This window comes from Salvia splendens, chromosome 1, assembly GCF_004379255.2.
Source record: "Salvia splendens isolate huo1 chromosome 1, SspV2, whole genome shotgun sequence".
NCBI lineage: Eukaryota > Viridiplantae > Streptophyta > Magnoliopsida > Lamiales > Lamiaceae > Salvia > Salvia splendens.
The window spans coordinates 45336062-45353599 of NC_056032.1; the positions used below are offsets into that span (position 1 = coordinate 45336062).

General features: G+C 37.9%; 4 protein-coding genes across 5 annotated transcripts; all 4 read left to right on the plus strand.

Moving 5' to 3' along the window:
- The first annotated feature begins 667 nt into the window (after positions 1-667).
- Positions 668-5309, plus strand: LOC121755456 (probable galacturonosyltransferase 6). Of its 2 annotated transcripts, XM_042150749.1 has the most exons (9): positions 668-1066; positions 1160-1194; positions 1652-1693; positions 1794-1941; positions 2038-2111; positions 2865-3100; positions 3556-3913; positions 4102-4623; positions 4931-5309. In XM_042150749.1, exons 1-9 carry the CDS (start codon positions 961-963, stop codon positions 5204-5206), a joined length of 1797 nt encoding a protein of 598 aa, XP_042006683.1. In that variant the 5' UTR covers positions 668-960; the 3' UTR covers positions 5207-5309. The 2 variants fall into 2 exon arrangements, with proteins under 2 accessions (XP_042006683.1, XP_042006689.1); XM_042150755.1 differs by lacking the exons at positions 668-1066; positions 1160-1194 and adding an exon at positions 1211-1579.
- Positions 5310-5658: 349 nt separating this feature from the next.
- LOC121755471 (photosystem II reaction center W protein, chloroplastic-like) lies at positions 5659-6355 on the plus strand. The gene is made up of 2 exons (XM_042150767.1): positions 5659-5830; positions 5949-6355. The coding sequence occupies exons 1-2, from the start codon at positions 5683-5685 to the stop codon at positions 6257-6259; spliced, it is 459 nt and encodes a 152-aa protein (XP_042006701.1). The 5' UTR covers positions 5659-5682; the 3' UTR covers positions 6260-6355.
- A 1133-nt stretch (positions 6356-7488) lies between these two features.
- LOC121801947 (glutathione reductase, chloroplastic-like) lies at positions 7489-12030 on the plus strand. Its single transcript, XM_042201438.1, has 12 exons — positions 7489-7693; positions 8078-8328; positions 8765-8990; positions 9091-9369; positions 9468-9644; positions 9884-9937; positions 10015-10163; positions 10337-10400; positions 10468-10638; positions 10737-10871; positions 11423-11514; positions 11741-12030. The coding sequence occupies exons 1-11, from the start codon at positions 7556-7558 to the stop codon at positions 11462-11464; spliced, it is 1686 nt and encodes a 561-aa protein (XP_042057372.1). The 5' UTR covers positions 7489-7555; the 3' UTR covers positions 11465-11514; positions 11741-12030.
- A 1617-nt stretch (positions 12031-13647) lies between these two features.
- On the plus strand, positions 13648-17135 carry LOC121801956 (F-box/LRR-repeat protein 17-like). Its single transcript, XM_042201447.1, has 11 exons — positions 13648-14208; positions 14490-14591; positions 15180-15324; positions 15418-15602; positions 15684-15788; positions 15862-15959; positions 16039-16259; positions 16343-16409; positions 16502-16587; positions 16705-16803; positions 16887-17135. The coding sequence occupies exons 1-11, from the start codon at positions 13700-13702 to the stop codon at positions 16962-16964; spliced, it is 1695 nt and encodes a 564-aa protein (XP_042057381.1). The 5' UTR covers positions 13648-13699; the 3' UTR covers positions 16965-17135.
- The last annotated feature ends 403 nt before the right edge of the window (positions 17136-17538 follow it).

Below are 17538 nucleotides of genomic sequence, written 5' to 3' on the forward strand. Positions count from 1 at the left end.
AAAAACTCCTCCTGCCACATCATCAAGACAAGCAATTGGACAAGTAATAGGCTAGCCATAGGCTAGCCACAATAAACAAAATTATAAAAACAAATAATTAACAATCACATACAGAATTAAATTTATCTTGATTGTTATAATTATTTGAATTTAATTGTTATAGTTATCTAAATTTGATTTTCAAACATTATTAATCCTAACTGGTTAATATTAGATATATTCATTATGAAATAAAATTATTATTATTATTATTATTATTATTATTTATTTATTATTATACCTATCCCACTCACATGCTCTCGACAATACACAAACTCAAATCTTCTCAAATATATGAAGATGTTAAACTTGAAATTTATTTACACGCATCAAAAAATATATAAGTTCATTATTTATTTTATTTTATTAAAATTACCGTCCAAAATAAATACTCATAAAACAGTAAAAAAAAAGAATTACCTTACCCCACATTACAGCACCGCCAATCCCAACTGTAAAAAAAAAAAGAATTACCTTACCCCACATTATAGCACCGCTAATCCCAACTAACATGATTACCTCGTTTATTCCGCATTTCATTTCACATCTCCACAAAGATATACTTATATCTGTATTTTTATAAATAAATAAATATATAGTATATTATTCCATTTAATAAATTCCTGATATGAACGTGCCCCACCTCCTCCCTTCCCCGCCGTCCTCGCCTCCTAATTTCCTTTTCCATTTTCCAATTTTATTTTAAATCCTCGCTGCACATGACATGAACATGACTCCCTCGAGATCTTCCACTTCTCCTCCTCCTCCTCCACCACACCGCCAAAAACCCTAGCTCCCTAAATCCTCTTCACTTTCTAGATTTCGGAAACCGGAATTTGGATTTTGCAATTTTTTAAACCGTTTTATGGTTCTGCCGATGCCGAGGATCGTCGATTGACTCGATGGTGTGGAGGCTATTTGATGAAGCTATTGCGGAGATACTCGAGGATTCTGATCCTCTGCTTCCTCTCTTTCTCTGTTCTCGCTCCTGTTTTTCTACTGTCGCATCGCCTCAAACATGCCGATGGTGTGTGTGTGTGTTTACTCTGCTTTACATAGCCAGAGTGATTGTTTTTAGTGGAATCTGATTCATCAGCTTTCTTCGTTTTGTTTGGTGCAGTACCTGAAGAATTTATTGAAGATTTATCGTTCATTGTATGAATCTCATCCTCACCTCTTACTTACATTACTGATTTTATGGTTATCTGTGATTGATGTGATGTGAGGTGATGCTTCCTTTGCTAGTCTATCTGGCTTGAGTTCTTCTGGTAGTTGATTGGCTTGCCAATGGAGTATCGCCGTTTGTGTGTTTTGTTTGATTATCTGTTTGCTAATTGGTTGTTTGTGCTTTGAGTTTATCTTGTCTCATACTGGTAATTTCTTCATCCCGTGACAAACACTGTTGGCGGAGGCTACACATCTCACTCCGTGACCAAAAGAAGCATCACATCTCGTGATGTACTTTTTCTGGTCTTATTTTTTGGCCTACTACCATTATCAGCCAGATTTATCAAATGGCATTAAATTACTGCTATTTGTTGTAAGATTTCATATTAGGAGTGTATTTGTCCTTAAAGTTGAAACAGTTACATATGGGATTTTTGTTGTACAGAAACATAGGACGGAGGCTCATTTACTTAGTGCGATTGGGCAGGTAGTTTGACAATTGACATACTGATTTTGTCATTGGCAGAGATGTTATATTATGTTGTTTTATTCTCATGCCCCTGCATGTCCCATGATTTTGTGGATAGGAAGGAGTTCGAGGTTTGAAAGAACCAACGCTGCTGGTGTACAAAGATGATCACTCTAATTCTTCGATTAACGTTAGTTCTGATGATGATACAAGATTTGGCGATGTCAGATTTGCAACAGATGGTACCCACTTACCGAAAAACAATGGTTTGTATGCTGTGTTCGCAACTTCGCATTCCTTTCGAGGTTATTTATTGAAATAAAGTTGGTGCTCACTTTTTGTCTGTCTCAATTCAAGTTCAGCTACCAGACATGACAGAGATGAAGGTAGCCAGAAAAAAGAGCTGGAAGAAGAATTGCCAGTGTCTGATGTAAAGGTGTGTTATTGTGCTAGTAGAATATTTTGCTAAAACTGAATGCAGATTTAAGTTACATGCTGTAGTTACGGCTATGTATGCAAGTCCACTAACTCTGATCGAGTGTTATTTGGAGCTTGGTAAACTTGGCTGGAATTATAAACAACAATCTGTTGTTTGAAGTTTGGAGTCAGTACTTGGTGATATATTTGAATCACGAAAAAACATGCGGCTGGAGCCAATGTGTGTATGCTAGATTATCTCTTGAAAAATCTTCCCAGAAGTTTTTATAGGGTCAGTAGATGTTGAGAAAGATTCATGAGAGTCAGACTCACATTAGGTCTCCCACACAAAATCATATATTCATGTCCAATGTTTGATTAGTTGAATGGAAGGTCATATACGATTTTATGGAGAAAGTGCTTGGGAAGTGTGGTTGGATGTAAAACTGCCTGAAATATACGTACAAAAGATCTGTTGTATTTTTGCTTATTCTTCTGTTAACTAAGTTTTGATACTTCCATGTACTGTTATAATGTAGTGTAGTTTCTATTTTGCTGTTTCTCTTCTTGTGTTCTTCTTTCTGTCTCTTGTATGGTCATAACAATGATATAGAGCTACCAGTACATATGACCTTTGAAAACATGCATCTTTGTGGTTCTCTATGTACGAGATCACATTTGAAAGTGCATAATAACTGTTGTCTACAGTTTTGACGATGGTAGCAAAGTTGCTTTTCCTGTTTTTTTCATTATGTACTTTTGGTTCACACAGGAAGTGTCACATATAGGCAGAGGACATGATAACTCGGTTGCACGCACCAGACAGGGGACAAGGATAGTAGATGAAACAGTAAAAGAGATGAAAGACCAGGTGATTAGGGCTAGAGCATACTTAAACTTCACACCAACAAATAGCAGTTCTCATTTTGTCAAAGAGTTGAAGCTTCGAATGAGAGAGCTCGAACGAGCTATAAGTCAGTCCACCAAAGATTCTAGAGTATCTAGGAGGTAAGTCATTTTCTAGAACTCCTAACCTTCACACATAATATCACTTAAAAACTATATATATCAACTTCGTTCAATGTGCCCTAGATTAAATTACCTTTCTGGGGATTGTGATTTAGCATTTTTGTATGCTATTCTGTTTAAGGCTTTTGCGCCCTTTTAATGTATTCCATTACCTGAAAGAAATGGCATTTTTAGTAAGCCCCGTGATGAACAACTTATGTTTACTATTCTGTTTAAGGCTTTTGCGCCTTTTAGACAATGTTGTTAGTTGCAGGTTAAAATCATGCCGTGATTGGGCATTTAACATTGTTTCAGCCTTTCTTAGCGAGTTAAATCATGCTGATGATCACTGCACATATTTTAGATAGATGGCTAAGACAGATGTTGCGAAATCAAGATGCTGTTTCATGAAATTTACTGGTATTGCATAAATATATAATCCACTGCTTTGTTAGTTCTCTGCAGAAGATGAAAGCAATGGAATCTACCCTGTCAAAAGCTAGTCGTCTGTACCCTGATTGTACTGCCATGATAAAGAAACTACGTGCCATGACTTATAGTGCGGAAGAGCAGGTTCGGTCTCAGAGTAAACAAGAAGCTTTCCTAAGAGGGCTTGGTGCAAGAACCATACCAAAAGGCTTTCACTGCCTCTCTATGAGGTTGACCGCTGAATATTTTGCCTTGACGCCTGAGGAAAGAGAGCTTCCTTACCAACATAAATTACAAGATCCATATCTTTACCACTTTGCCCTGTTCTCTGACAATGTATTGGCTTGTGCAGTTGTTGTGAACTCAACTGTCTCCACTGCCAGGGTAAGTTGCTTTTGTTTCTCCTCTCTGCCAATGATTTAAATGGACAAACTTTGTGAAGCACCTATCATAATTCTAATTGAGGAGAATCATGTCATGGTTTTGTAGGACACCTGATGTAATTGTTTTTGGGTGAAGTCAATAATGGAAATGCCTGATACTTATGAAACATTCCTCTCTTTGCATGACAGGAACCGGAGAAAGTAGTTTTTAATATAGTGAGTGATTCACTAAACGTGCCAGCTATTTCAATGTGGTTCTTACTGAACCCTCCCGGAAAAGCTACAGTTAATGTGGAGAGCATCGATAATTTTCAATGGCTAGCCACCAAATATGATGTAACTTTGGGGAAGGAAGGTTCAGTTGATCAGCGATATACTTCTGAGCTGAACCACCTCCGGTTTTATTTACCAGATATTTTTCCTCGTCTGAACAAGATTGTCTTTCTTGATCATGACGTGGTAGTGAAAAAGGATTTAACACAACTTTGGAGCATCGACATGAGAGGCAAAGTAAATGGGGCTGTAGAGACTTGTAAGGAAGGGGAGATCTCATTCCATCGCATGGATATGCTAATTGATTTCACAGACCCAATGGTGGCTAAAAAATTTAAGGCCAACTCATGCACGTGGGCTTTTGGGATGAATCTGTTTGATCTTAATGCGTGGAGGCGGCGGAATCTAACTGTTCTATATCACAAATACCTTCGTTTGGTCAGTAAACTTTACTTAAATTTATTCATGTCCCCGCACACACACCATTTGCACTTAGTTTTTGACAGAATCAGTTTCATACTGTTTACCTTTCATTTTCCCTCTTGATTTATAATCTTTAATCGATACTTAGTGAATGCTGATGTTGTTGTTTTCCTTGGTCGATTGAAGTCAGCTAAAATCTGCTTCAGTGAAGAATTATTTGTTGTATTTTGGTCTCAAAATTTGATGCACATGAAACAGGAGGATTGGCCTTAACTTTGAATTTCAAGTTCGTTGCACATTAAGAGTTTCGTTCTCCTTGCAGGGGAAACAAAGACAATTATGGCTAGCGGGAAGCTTGCCCATAGGTTGGGCCACCTTCTACAAAGACACTCTCCCATTAGACAAGAGTTGGCATGTACTCGGGTTGGGATACGACGCAGGTGTGAGGACGGAGGACATAGAACGGGCAGCCGTTGTACATTTTGATGGAATCATGAAACCGTGGTTGGATATCAGGATAGACAAGTACAAGCACTTGTGGAATAAACATGTCAAGTTTGAGCATCCGTATCTACAACAATGCAATCTCCACGCCTAGTTGGATTCATAACATAGCATTCTTTGTCATTTTTCAACATTTTTTTACATGTATATCTCAACTCTCATCTTTACCTTCTCTCAATATAATTTTTGTTCCTTTCTTTTTTCGACTCGGCCTCAAGATTATAGAAGTCGGGCCTATTCTACAATAACGGGCCGGAATGCTTAGATGCAGATTCTGTATATACAGCTCATGTAGGAGCTACTGGTCTCATGTTGAATGTTACTCTAATATCATGAGACCTCGTTAGACTTATTTATTTTTTACTTCCCTTCTGATTTTTATTAAATTTGTTGATTTTTGTTATTGGGCGTAGATGGAGACCACACTCCTAAGTGGCTGGGAGTGGATGATGTGCCACGTGGAGGAAGGTGGTTGGTTTATAATAGATTAGAAGCTAGATGCCCAATCCACGGCGTGTGGTTGATTGTTCTCCTTTGATATAGAGAGGAACATTAGATACATACACTTGCATGCCCACACACACATACACACACACACAGAGTCAAGAACTGATATCTCCTAAAATGGCCACCATCACTGCCTGCACCTCCGCCTCGTTGGTCGCACGCGCCGCCCTCGTGCAGAAGGCCTCGCCCGCCCGCCCCGCGACCGTGCTCGGTAAGATCCCCCCAAACTTGGAATCTTATTTAGCACACTTTGAAAGTAGGATACACTTAGAAATGATCAATTATTCTACTACTATGTACATGTATGATGAAGTAGATGATCATTTCAGGTCTGCCATCATTCTCAAAGATGGGGAGAGTGAGATGCTCAGTTGAGGGGAAGCCAGAGGAGAGTGACGACAGCAAGTTGGGGATGGGTGGCTCGATGATGGCAGCGGCGGTGGCGGCGGCGATGTCGAGCCCGGCTGCGATGGCACTGGTGGATGAGAGATTGAGCACAGAGGGAACAGGGCTGCCATTCGGGTTGAGCAACAACCTGCTTGGGTGGATCTTGCTTGGTGTGTTTGGTTTGATTTGGGCTCTCTACTTCATCTATGCTTCCACTCTTGAAGAGGATGAGGAATCGGGCTTATCTCTTTGAACCTCTACTTATATTATATATCCTACTTCTTCATGTAAACATCTTCATCTTCTGTCTCTGTAATTTTCTCATTTTCAAGAGTGTTTCTTGATTAGACGTACCGTAGTACCTTTGCTTTTCTTGCAATTACTATTTTACTAGTGCTTGATCATCTTATTTTGTATGAATATGTACATCCAATTTAAAACATGATTGACGAAATAAAAATAATGTAATAATATAATTCTTCAAATACGTATTAAGATTAATTCAAAATTCAACTTCTAAATAAATTAACTAAAGTTTAGATAGAGAAAAGGTGGAGGAGAGAGGTTGTATTGGGAAGGGGTTTTCTTTTTAAACGAAAATCGAACATCTTGACACTATCTTTTCACCTAAATATGAAGACAGTCCAAAAAAGTTGGAACTCCCATTTGAGCTTGAAAGCTTGGATATGAAACATTGAGTACCAAGCTAAGAAACAAGACAAGCCTTTGGTTGATTTGGAAGGCAAAGAGAGATGTTCCATCGATCATAGCAGAATTATGAAGGATTGTTTGGAATCTTGCATCCGAAAAAACGGTGCTCGATAGTTTACGAATTCTCCTTGCAAAAAACTACATTGATCACCTTCTATTCAAGCCACGCTGAGTCTAAACATCCTTTATGTTTAGTCTTCATTGGAGAAAAAATTATAGGTGAAGACTTTGTGCACGTAGCAAGTCTAGGTTCCACCATGCTAAATTGCTAATCATCTGTGTTGGAAGGAAGATTTTTTGTTCTCCATCATCTGAACAAGGCAAAGTAAAGTCAATTTCTATTGTAAATTTGAAAGACAGAGATGTTCTATTGATCATAAAAAAAATAAGAATAACTACATGAAATCTTGAAAGTACTAAAAAACAGAGATGTTCAATAGTTTCAAATTCTCTTTGCGAAAAGTGTGTACCAACGCAAAGTCTAAACGGTCTAATCTTTTGTAATCTTCTTCGAAGAACAAATCATATCCGCGTTGGATAAGCTATGGTAGAATAGTGAAGAATTTCACGAATCTGTTAAAAAAGAATTCTACGATATGAATTACTACTATTTAAAGATGTTACCGAATCAAACAATTTATGTATGCTAATATGTAATATCGAATTATAGTTTAATAATCAGTCAAATTGAAAATATGGAGCTACGTGTTGAAACCATAAAAGTAATCCCAATAAATAAATTTATTCAAATACTCCATATAAAAAGGCAGAAAACGTTTGTGGTTAATAGACGACACTCGATTTGAGTCACTCAACTTAGTCGAAGCCGAGCAAAGAAATGGCGGCGACGAGAGTCATGGCATCGGCGGGCAACGCCGTCTCCACGCCTCAAAGCCTCAATCTATGCTTTAAAAACGGCAGATTGCTCACGCAGAAAAAGCGCCTCTTCTTCGTCAACAACAATTCTAGCAAAAAGGTTTGCAAATTATTGTTGTTTTCGTCTTCTATTTGAATTTGATTCGAAATTCACGTTTATAGTTTATTAATTGGAGGATTGAGCTGTGGAATCTGAAATTTGTTTCCTTATCTTTCTGTTGCGACTGGTGCTTTTACTTCGCTGTGTTTAACAATGTTGATGTTACTAGTTTTTCTTAATAGCTGCCCTTGAATCGAAGGGAAATGTATATGAATAGTCAAATTGTTCAATTACATCTAGAATTGAAAGTTTGATAGATTGGGCGCATATACATTGGTCAGCTGAAAAATTAGTAAATTCTAGCACAGTTGTGGAAATGATTTTGGAATTAATGGAAATAGCTGACATGATGTTTCTACCAAACTGTGGGTGCATATTGATCAGCTGATGCTAAGCGTTGTCCATTCCTTTCCTTGTGCACACCGTAGCTGCCGCTTCACCACCACGGTCCGGGCAGAGTCCACCAATGGCTCTGAGCCATCTGCAAACTACGACTTCGACCTCTTCACTATCGGCGCCGGCAGCGGAGGTGTTAGAGCCTCTCGCTTCGCAGCCAATTTTGGAGCTAAAGTTGCGGTTTGCGAGCTGCCGTTTGCTACCGTATCATCCGACTCTGCTGGAGGCGTTGGTGGCACGTAAATATTTTCCTCTTGTTCTTTTTCTGTTATTTAATGTATATACAGCATATTTTGTCACGATTGTTGTGTTTGTCGTTCCGTATAGTTTTCTTTGACTTTCACATAAATATGGTTTCAACATCTGGGACTGCTGTAGTTGTTCAAAGTGCTAAACATCATGGAAAAAACGTATTCTGAATAATTATGAATATTGAAGCTTAAGTTAGATATCAGTGAGCTATCAAGCTTCTTGAGTCTAAATTTTTACATGAGTCGTTTTAATCTCTTTGATGGGTCAATGAATATCCTTTTAACTTTTAAGTCTACCTGAAACAAGTTTCTTTTATCATGTTCTCTTTTAGTAATAAACTTGAGGAGATCTTTTATTTCAAGTTAGTGCTTTTACTTTGGAAGCACTTTAAATTGACTTCGGCCTCTGGTAAACCTTGTGAAGGTGCGTGCTCCGTGGATGTGTTCCTAAGAAGCTCCTTGTGTATGCATCCAAATTTTCTCATGAATTTGAAGAGAGTGGTGGATTTGGTTGGAGTTATGACGCAGAACCTAAACATGATTGGAGCACCTTGATTGCAAATAAGAATGCTGAACTGCAGCGCCTTGTCGGGATTTACAAAAACATATTGAAAAATTCTGGAGCCATGCTACTCGAAGGACGTGGCAAGGTTGGTGATATCCTACAACAGTAGCGTGTTGGCAATCAGTTTTATTCGGTGTTCTTGAGTCTCTTGATTGTTCTATGGTCGTTTGTAACTTCCTTTGCAGATTGTGGATCCACATACAGTGGACATAAATGGAAAACTATATTCAGCAAAGAACATTCTTATTGCAGTTGGAGGGCGTCCATTCATTCCTGATATTCCTGGAAGTGAATATGCAATAGATTCTGATGCTGCCCTTGATTTACCTTCAAAGCCTAAGAAAATTGCTATAGTTGGGGGTGGTTATATCGCAGTTGAGTTTGCTGGCATCTTCAATGGATTGAAGAGTGGTGTCCATGTATTCATAAGACAGAAAAAGTTGTTGAGAGGATTTGATGAAGAGGTTGTTTTTTCCATGACGAGTTCATCATACCCCTGTATAGAATGCTTCATCCAATATGTCATGTGCTGATGTTAAAAATTCCTTCTCTTGTTCTGCAGGTCAGAGACTTTCTTGGTGAACAAATGTCATTAAGGGGTATTAATATCCACTCTGAGGAGACACCTCAAGCTATAGTTAAGTCATCAGATGGGTTACTGTCTCTGAAAACGAACAAAGGAACAGTTGATGGGTTTACTCATGTCATGTTTGCAACAGGACGAAAACCAAATACAAAGGTTAATATTTCCTATGTTGTGAGATTGCATGATCATCAATTTTTTTCGTGTACTTGTTAATAGTTCTTTTATACTCCACATGTTTGTGTTTAATACGGAGCCTTTGTTATGATTGAAAGGCCGATAAAAGACTGGATCATATTTGTTGATATGTTGGAGCTGTTATTATCTGCACGGCTTCATTATAGTACATCACATAGAAATAACAGATCTTAATTGGTTTTTGGCTTCCCCAACAGAATTTAGGTTTAGAAGCTGTCGGAGTGAATTTGTCAATAAATGGAGCTATAGAGGTATTGTCTTCTAAGCTTTCTATCCTGTATATTGTCAAGTGAATAGTAGTTCATCTTCTCGTTCTTGATTTATTCAGGTTGATGAATTCTCTCGCACTTCTGTTCCATCAATTTGGGCTGTAGGAGATGTTACTGACAGAATAAATTTGACCCCAGTTGCCTTAATGGAAGGAGGAGCACTAGCAAAAACTCTTTTTGCCAATGAACCCACAAAACCTGATCACAGGTGCGATATAGCATGGTGAAATCTTTGGAGATTAGAAATGTTAGTAATAGAATAAGCCATATAGATTACTTGAATATATCAATTCATGGCTCGTTGAGATTTAAGGAATCACAATGATTTACCATATGAAAAGCTCTACCAGTTTTCCACCTGAACACATTTGTCTTATGCAGTGCTGTGCCATGTGCAGTCTTTTCTCAGCCTCCTATCGGGCAAGTTGGTCTTACTGAAGATCAGGTGAGAATGATAGCATGAATAGTTGTAATTTGATGGATTGCCATCACTGACGTCAAATATTTTGCAGGCAGTGAAGGAATATGGTGATATTGATGTTTATACATCAAATTTCAGGCCTCTAAAGGCCACCCTTTCTGGCCTGCCTGATCGGGTCTTCATGAAACTTATTGTATGTGCGAAGACTAACAAAGTCATTGGTCTGCATATGTGTGGTGAAGAATCAGCAGAAATCGTCCAGGTTGCCTCCTCTGCCTAGTTTAATTTTGTAATGTCCGTATCTCTTTTTACTTGATGGTTTGTGTCATATAGTATCTCATCTTCAAATTCTGGTTCCAGGGATTTGCTATTGCTGTGAAAGCTGGGTTGACTAAGGCTGATTTTGATGCAACAATAGGTATCCACCCAACTGCAGCAGAGGAATTTGTCACCATGAGAACACCTACGCGGAAGATCAGAAGCGCTCCATCTGAGGTAATGCCAATTCTGCATTTTTCTATCGTAAGTTTTGGGCGTTTGAGACTCTGGAAAGTCCAACCCATGCTATTAGAAGATCTCTTCCTATTCTGTAATTGAGAATAAGATTTCATATACTGGCTTGTATCAGTGAATTAGGAACCATTTTCCCTAAACCTAGACTCACCTAGGTCTATAAATAAGTTGGTTTGTTTGAAACCGATGTGTCTAGTGTATTTCTGAAGTTTGTTATTTCAATCGATGGGTTGAATTTTGCTATGAAAGATCGAGAGGTAGATCATAAATTCATAAACCGCCTATATGGGTAAGATGGTGCATTAATTTATGAGAGGGACAGACATGTGAATGGCTTATTAGTTTAACTACATCGAGGCTGCATGATCTTGAACTGTTTCCCACGCAAAATCTAGTTTTTCTTTCATAACTCGGGTCAATAGAACTTAAAACCTCCTACTCCAGACGTTGCTGTTGCTGGTGAATGGCTTATTAGTATTTCCATTTGAATCGTATTAAATCTTCTTATTGTTGTATCTTTCACATCATCTCAGGGAAAATCAGATTCTGATGCCAAAGCTGCTGCTGGTGTTTGATTCGAGTTTATGCGATGAAAAACTGCTGCATCGAAGGATATACATATGAGGTAAGGCGTGTAATCACCATAAATAGCCATTCCTCTAGAGTAGCATCACTCACTTACGGATCTGAATCTAGATCAGTGGATCTAAACCCGGGTCTCATTTTTCTATGCCCGATGAGGCGATGAATCTGGACCTAGCAAGATCCTGGCCATTGCCATCCTCAAGTCTCACTTTCAGAGATTATTAGCTGCTTAAGATTTTAACTTGTCTCTGATTTCGTGTTGGCAGTAATCCATGCCGGGCCAGTCGAGTGACCTCAGTCGTTGCCCTTCTCCGGACAGCTGTGTGAGCTAGAATGAGTATATGCATATGCAGTTGATGAAAGAGACGAAGCAAAAGCGGCTGTAAAAAATGTGTTTCTTCTGTTCACCTTCTTGCATAGATGCGATTTCTCACTGGTTTTGTTTAGCAAGTTTATTTAATATTAATGGGTATTGTTTCATAAAATGTTATTATAAAAGTTTGAGACTTTTCGATGCCAAAAAATCAACTTTGCTTCCATAATCCATTTATATTAAGCCCCTGATCCCTATGATAGTATTATTAGTAGTATTATTGAAGAAATGAAACCATCTGAATGGAGGAACTACAATCAAATGAAGTGACTAATTTTCCAAATTAATTATACCATCTACTCTTAGAAAACGTGAATAGATTTTACAACATATCGACATATGTAATTCTTTTCGAGACTTGTAATTCATTATTTAAATAATTATTGTGTAACTGTATCATTCTCGCCTTTTTTTCATTATTATAAAATCTTTTTTAGAGTAGTAAACAATGAGGGAAACTGAGATTTATTATTCATACACTAGTTTCTTATTAACATAGAGAAACATAATAAATGTCGAATGCATATTACGATATTCTCAGATTGAAATTTAGTAATAACCAACATATAATTAAAACAGATAAAATGAAAATAAAATATTAAACTCGACTCGGATTGATTTCAGGCATCTTCAAAATATTTAATAAATGAGGCCACTTTCCTCCCTCTCTCTCATTTCTTTATCACTTTTTTTGTTTATAAAAGACACTCCTACTAGTGTTAATTAGGTTTACCAACTCGATATCATAAAGAGGTGGTCCAATAAATTTAAGTGTCAGTATAATCATCAGTGGCATATTCACATAAATACAAACCACCACACTTCAAAAAAATAAGAACATAAAAAATAGAAACCACCATATTAAATCATTAATTATTTATAATAATTCATGTGTGAGGTATCCAAAAATTTATCACAGGTCGTCTCAAATGGAGGTTTAAATGTAACAAGATTCATAGTTTAACTCAAACAAGATTTTGTTTGAAATTTGTTTGCTTCGTAAACAAGTTAAGTTCGATTTTAGAGTCAAGCTCGATTAAATATACGAGTTGAGCCTCAGCTCTACAGTGTAGGGCTATGTAGGCTCATGAACATGTTTCGTTCAAGCTCAAATAAGTCAATTACCGATCCCATTAAATGAATATGTTTACAAACATATTCTTTTTTTGTAACATAGGAGATGTTCATATGAGAATCTATATTTGAAATAAGAATGAATAACCATATTCTACCATTCGATTGCGAAAACCTACGGTTACTTATTTTTGCTAGTTGAAGATAGCACTTGAGTTTCGATTACATAAATAGTGGAAATTTCATTTTTTCCATACTATTAACGTTACTTTTAATGTGAATGCAAGAACTATACTTTTCATAAGGAGTGGAAATTTAATTTTTTTTTCATATTAACGTTTCAGATAGTTTTTGCATTAACTCACTCATATTAATATACAACTCCATACTTCATATGCTAACGTATTACACGAAAACTTAGCAAAACGAACTCAAGCTCTATTTATAGCCACTAACAAAATCGATTTTGTATCAAGATAAAAAATATAAAATTATTTTTCATGTAAATAAATAGAAATCTGATATCCTACTTTCATTAATCATTAGTATCATCTCCGGCCAAAAAAAAAAACCGTCGATCAAAATAGAAATAGACAAAAAAAGAAAAATAGAAATTTAAAAGTAAAATATCGGCACGTGCGAAGGCGCTCCTCTCTTCCCCACACTCCCAAAAAAATTCAAAACACAGGCGCCATTTCCATCACTTCTCCCGCGCCCCCTCTCCCCCCCTATTTCTCCCCCCCTTTCCCTCCCATACCTTTCTTCACCACCACAATCAATGCAGGGGCATCAACCGCACCCCGCCACCCCGATCTCCGACGCCGCCTTCCTCATCAAGCGCGGCAAGAAGCGAGGGAGCTACAACTGCGGCCGCTGCGGCCTCCCCAAAAAAGGCCACAACTGCCCCTTCGCCGCCGAATCCGATGACGCCTCCACTCCAGCCGCCGACGATGTTAAATTTGCGGCGGAATTGGTGGATGATTTGGAGGAGGAGGAGGAGGAGGACGGGGAGGATCGGGAGGAGATTGATGAGTGTCCGGATCTGGATCTGGACGGGTCGGGCGGACTTCCGGCGAGCTGTTTGTGGGAGGTTTTGAGGAGATTGCCTCCCGTGGGGATGCTGTCGGCGGCGAGAGTGTGTAGGGGGTGGAGGGAGACGACGAAGAGGCTTTGGCGGGCGGCGGAGGAGCTCCGGCTTAGGGTTCCGGCGAAGGCGCAGATTGGATTTGTTGGATCCGTGTTGCAGAAATGTCCTGGACTGTTGAAACTGTCAGTTGCAATTGAAAGGTTAGGGTTTAGGGAAAGCTGGGATGGATCTAAGGTTTTGTGGACGGGATCGGGATTAAAACTATCTGTTTCATTCAAATTTTAGTCAATTAAACAGGAAAACAGAGATCAGTGATTAGGAAACCTGATTAAGTGGAAAATTGAATTATCATTTCATGTAAAATGATAAAAGTAATTGCAGGTGAGATTAGCAATGTATTGGTTATTGATGGGATCATGGATGGGCAATAAGGTTTGGTTTGCTTTGATCTGATTATGTGTTTCTGCATTTGGTTTTCCAGTGATGTTGATGCAACGATGCTGGCCTGCATTGCGTTTTCGTGCCCTAATTTGCAGTCTTTGGAGATCTCGACGTCTGATTCCTGCATCAACCGGATCTCTGGGTATTGATTCTAAGTCTTTGATGCTGATCTACATGTTTTTTTTGTGAATTAGTAGTGTAGAATGTGTGATTATGTGGGTGTATAGATGCTTTCTAGTCATGGAATTAGGGGATCTGTGACTGATTTGGTATTTGTAAAGGATTATTGAAGTTAAAACATTATTGGCCGATCCATTCTCTGCATACATCAAATAGGACTGAAGATATATGCTCGTTTTTATGTAAGATCTAGGTTGTAAGTTTTTCTATCCTTTGGGAGTGAATATGATCTATTCTATGCACCTGTTGAAGAATGATTTCAGTTTTTTAATGTCCATAGTTGTGAATATGTTGATCTTAGAGTTAGAACTATTTGAATTTCATTTGAAGTCATGTTTTGAGTGATATTAAGGTGTTAACCTGTCTTCTAAAGACCGTTTTGAAACTCTTTACTGAATTCCATACTCTAGAATAGAAATTGTTCCTTCATAATTCGAGTATTGTATTATCCAGGAAAACATTTTCTTCTTGATACAGATGTCCTAATGTTTCTCCAGATAATCTTAGTATCTTACTTATTAGATTGTTCTTGTGTTGGACTAATTACCAGGGATGATTTGGCTCGTTTCATATCCGACAAGAAGTGTCTAACCAGTCTCAAGATGGAAGGCTGCTCAAACCTGGGTGGTTTTGTTTTCTCTTCAACCAGTCTGTCTAGCCTCTGGCTCTCCGATCTTCATTCACTCCCAAAGATGGTAATTTGTGTGTCCAGGATCAGTTCTTTTATCACGTTAACTAGTATCGTTGTTTTATTTTACAATGACTTACATGCGCATTGTCGTGGACAGGTTTTTAACTGCCCCAGTTTGAAAGAGATTTCTTTGGAATTTTCGCGCCTAGAGTCTGACACCACTGATCTCACCTCTGTTATGGATGGTCTTGGAAGAAGCTGTCCGAAGCTTCAGAACATCCACATTGCTTCTGTTTTGCTTTCACACGATGCCATTCTGGCTCTATCATCTGCCAATTTGAGGTTTGTGGTGGAATTTTGTTTCACTTCATCAACACTTTATGTTTGAGCATTCCTATAATCTTTTATCTGCTGCCGTTTTAGGGGACTGCGGATGCTTTCTCTTGTTCTTGGATTGGGAATAACTGATGCATCGGTAGCAGCTATTGCTTCAAGTTTCACAAAGTTGGAATTGCTTGATCTTAGTGGGTATGTTTTAGTCCCAAAATGATGCTAACAATTTTATATCTGAAATATGCTTATACGAAATACTTCATCGCAGGTCTAGCATCAGTGACAGTGGTCTCGGGATGATCTGCAATGTCTTCCCTGAAACATTATCAAAGCTACTTCTTGCTCTTTGCCCCAACATCACTTCGAGTAATGACCATATCCTGGATCCATGTGACTTAACCAATCTTTTTGTTGGAACTCATTTTTATTCCTTCCGTTTCTGTAGGTGGCATTCAATTCGCCGCTGCTCAGCTCCCATGTCTGGAACTTATGGACTGTGGAATGACCATATGTGATCTGGATTGTGAAAAATCCTCCGATGAAGAGGATGATGGCACCGAATTGCAGAAAACACCCAATAGCAAAATGCACCTAACATACCAAAAGTTAATAATCAAGCACAACCGGTTGAAGAAACTAAGCTTATGGGGCTGTTCTGGTTTGGATGTAAGTTTAGCATTGGCGTCTAAGTTTCTAGTTCACTTATTCGTTCCTGCTTCACAATCTGATCACGAGAATTCCCAATGCAGGCATTGTATCTAAATTGCCCTAATCTCTATGAACTTAACCTCAACTCTTGCAGAAACTTGCATCCAGGTATTTTCTTTGAATATAAGCTACATTTCTGTATATCGAACCAATCGTTTCCTTTGAACTTGAAACTGATACTGCTACCGCATTTACACCAGAGAGACTGCTCCTTCAATGCACTAATCTAAATAGTGTGTATGCAATGGATTGTGAAAACATGCTAATCAAAACCATTGAAACTCAGGTAGTTACAACCTACAACCGTTGCTTCTTCACAATTTCAATCGATGTTTCTTCCAACTTTGTGTAGACATCAAAAGCAACGCAGAAACCTCACTAACTCTCTTTTGATGCTTTGCAGGTGGACAGCGACTATTCACCAGTAGAAAATCAGTATTCTTCGAAACGCCTACCAGATGGCTCGAAGAGAGTTAGAGTGCCTTACATTTGCAGCCCTCAGGTAAAAGCTCAGGACTCTCTCTTTCTTGATCAAAACGTTACATGGTTTTTTCTTTGTAACTGAAGTGAGTCGTGTCTGTGCAGCCATGTAATGATGGTGAGAAGGGAAGACGGCCCACGAAACGCCATTGTGCAGTGATTGCTTATGGAGAGTCTGTATGATTATGTTATCTGCTTGTTGAATATAAGTATGTCAGTCTGAAAACTGTTCAATTATTATTATTGTTATTGTTACTAATATTAGTATTATTATGTGTAGTTTGTAAACTCAATAGAGGCGTTAGTGCCTTCAAAACATGTACTCATTCAATAAATTTATCCTGTTTGTAGTTAGAGAAGTTCAATATTACTATCACTCAACTAAATATGTCTATTCAGGTTTGATTTATAAAATTTCCAACTGAATTATTCTGGAGACATTGTTTTTGAGGTTTATAGTTAAGAAATATAGTTTTAGTTTAGTTTCAGAATATTGTAGCAATGATTATTTTGTTACATTTGATATAAAATTTATAACGAATTAGAGTAAACTCAATGAAAATTTTGCTTATATATGCATTTTTCCACATTTGTTTTAGAAGATGGTTTTCATAAGGATGGGAAACTTAATCAATTATTCCAAATCATAGGAATACTATAAGTAGCAACAAGTAGAGAAATATTCTAATGAAAAAATTCTATTCTCTCACTTTGGATTTCTTACAGATTTTAATACTGTAAAATTTGTAAAATCAGA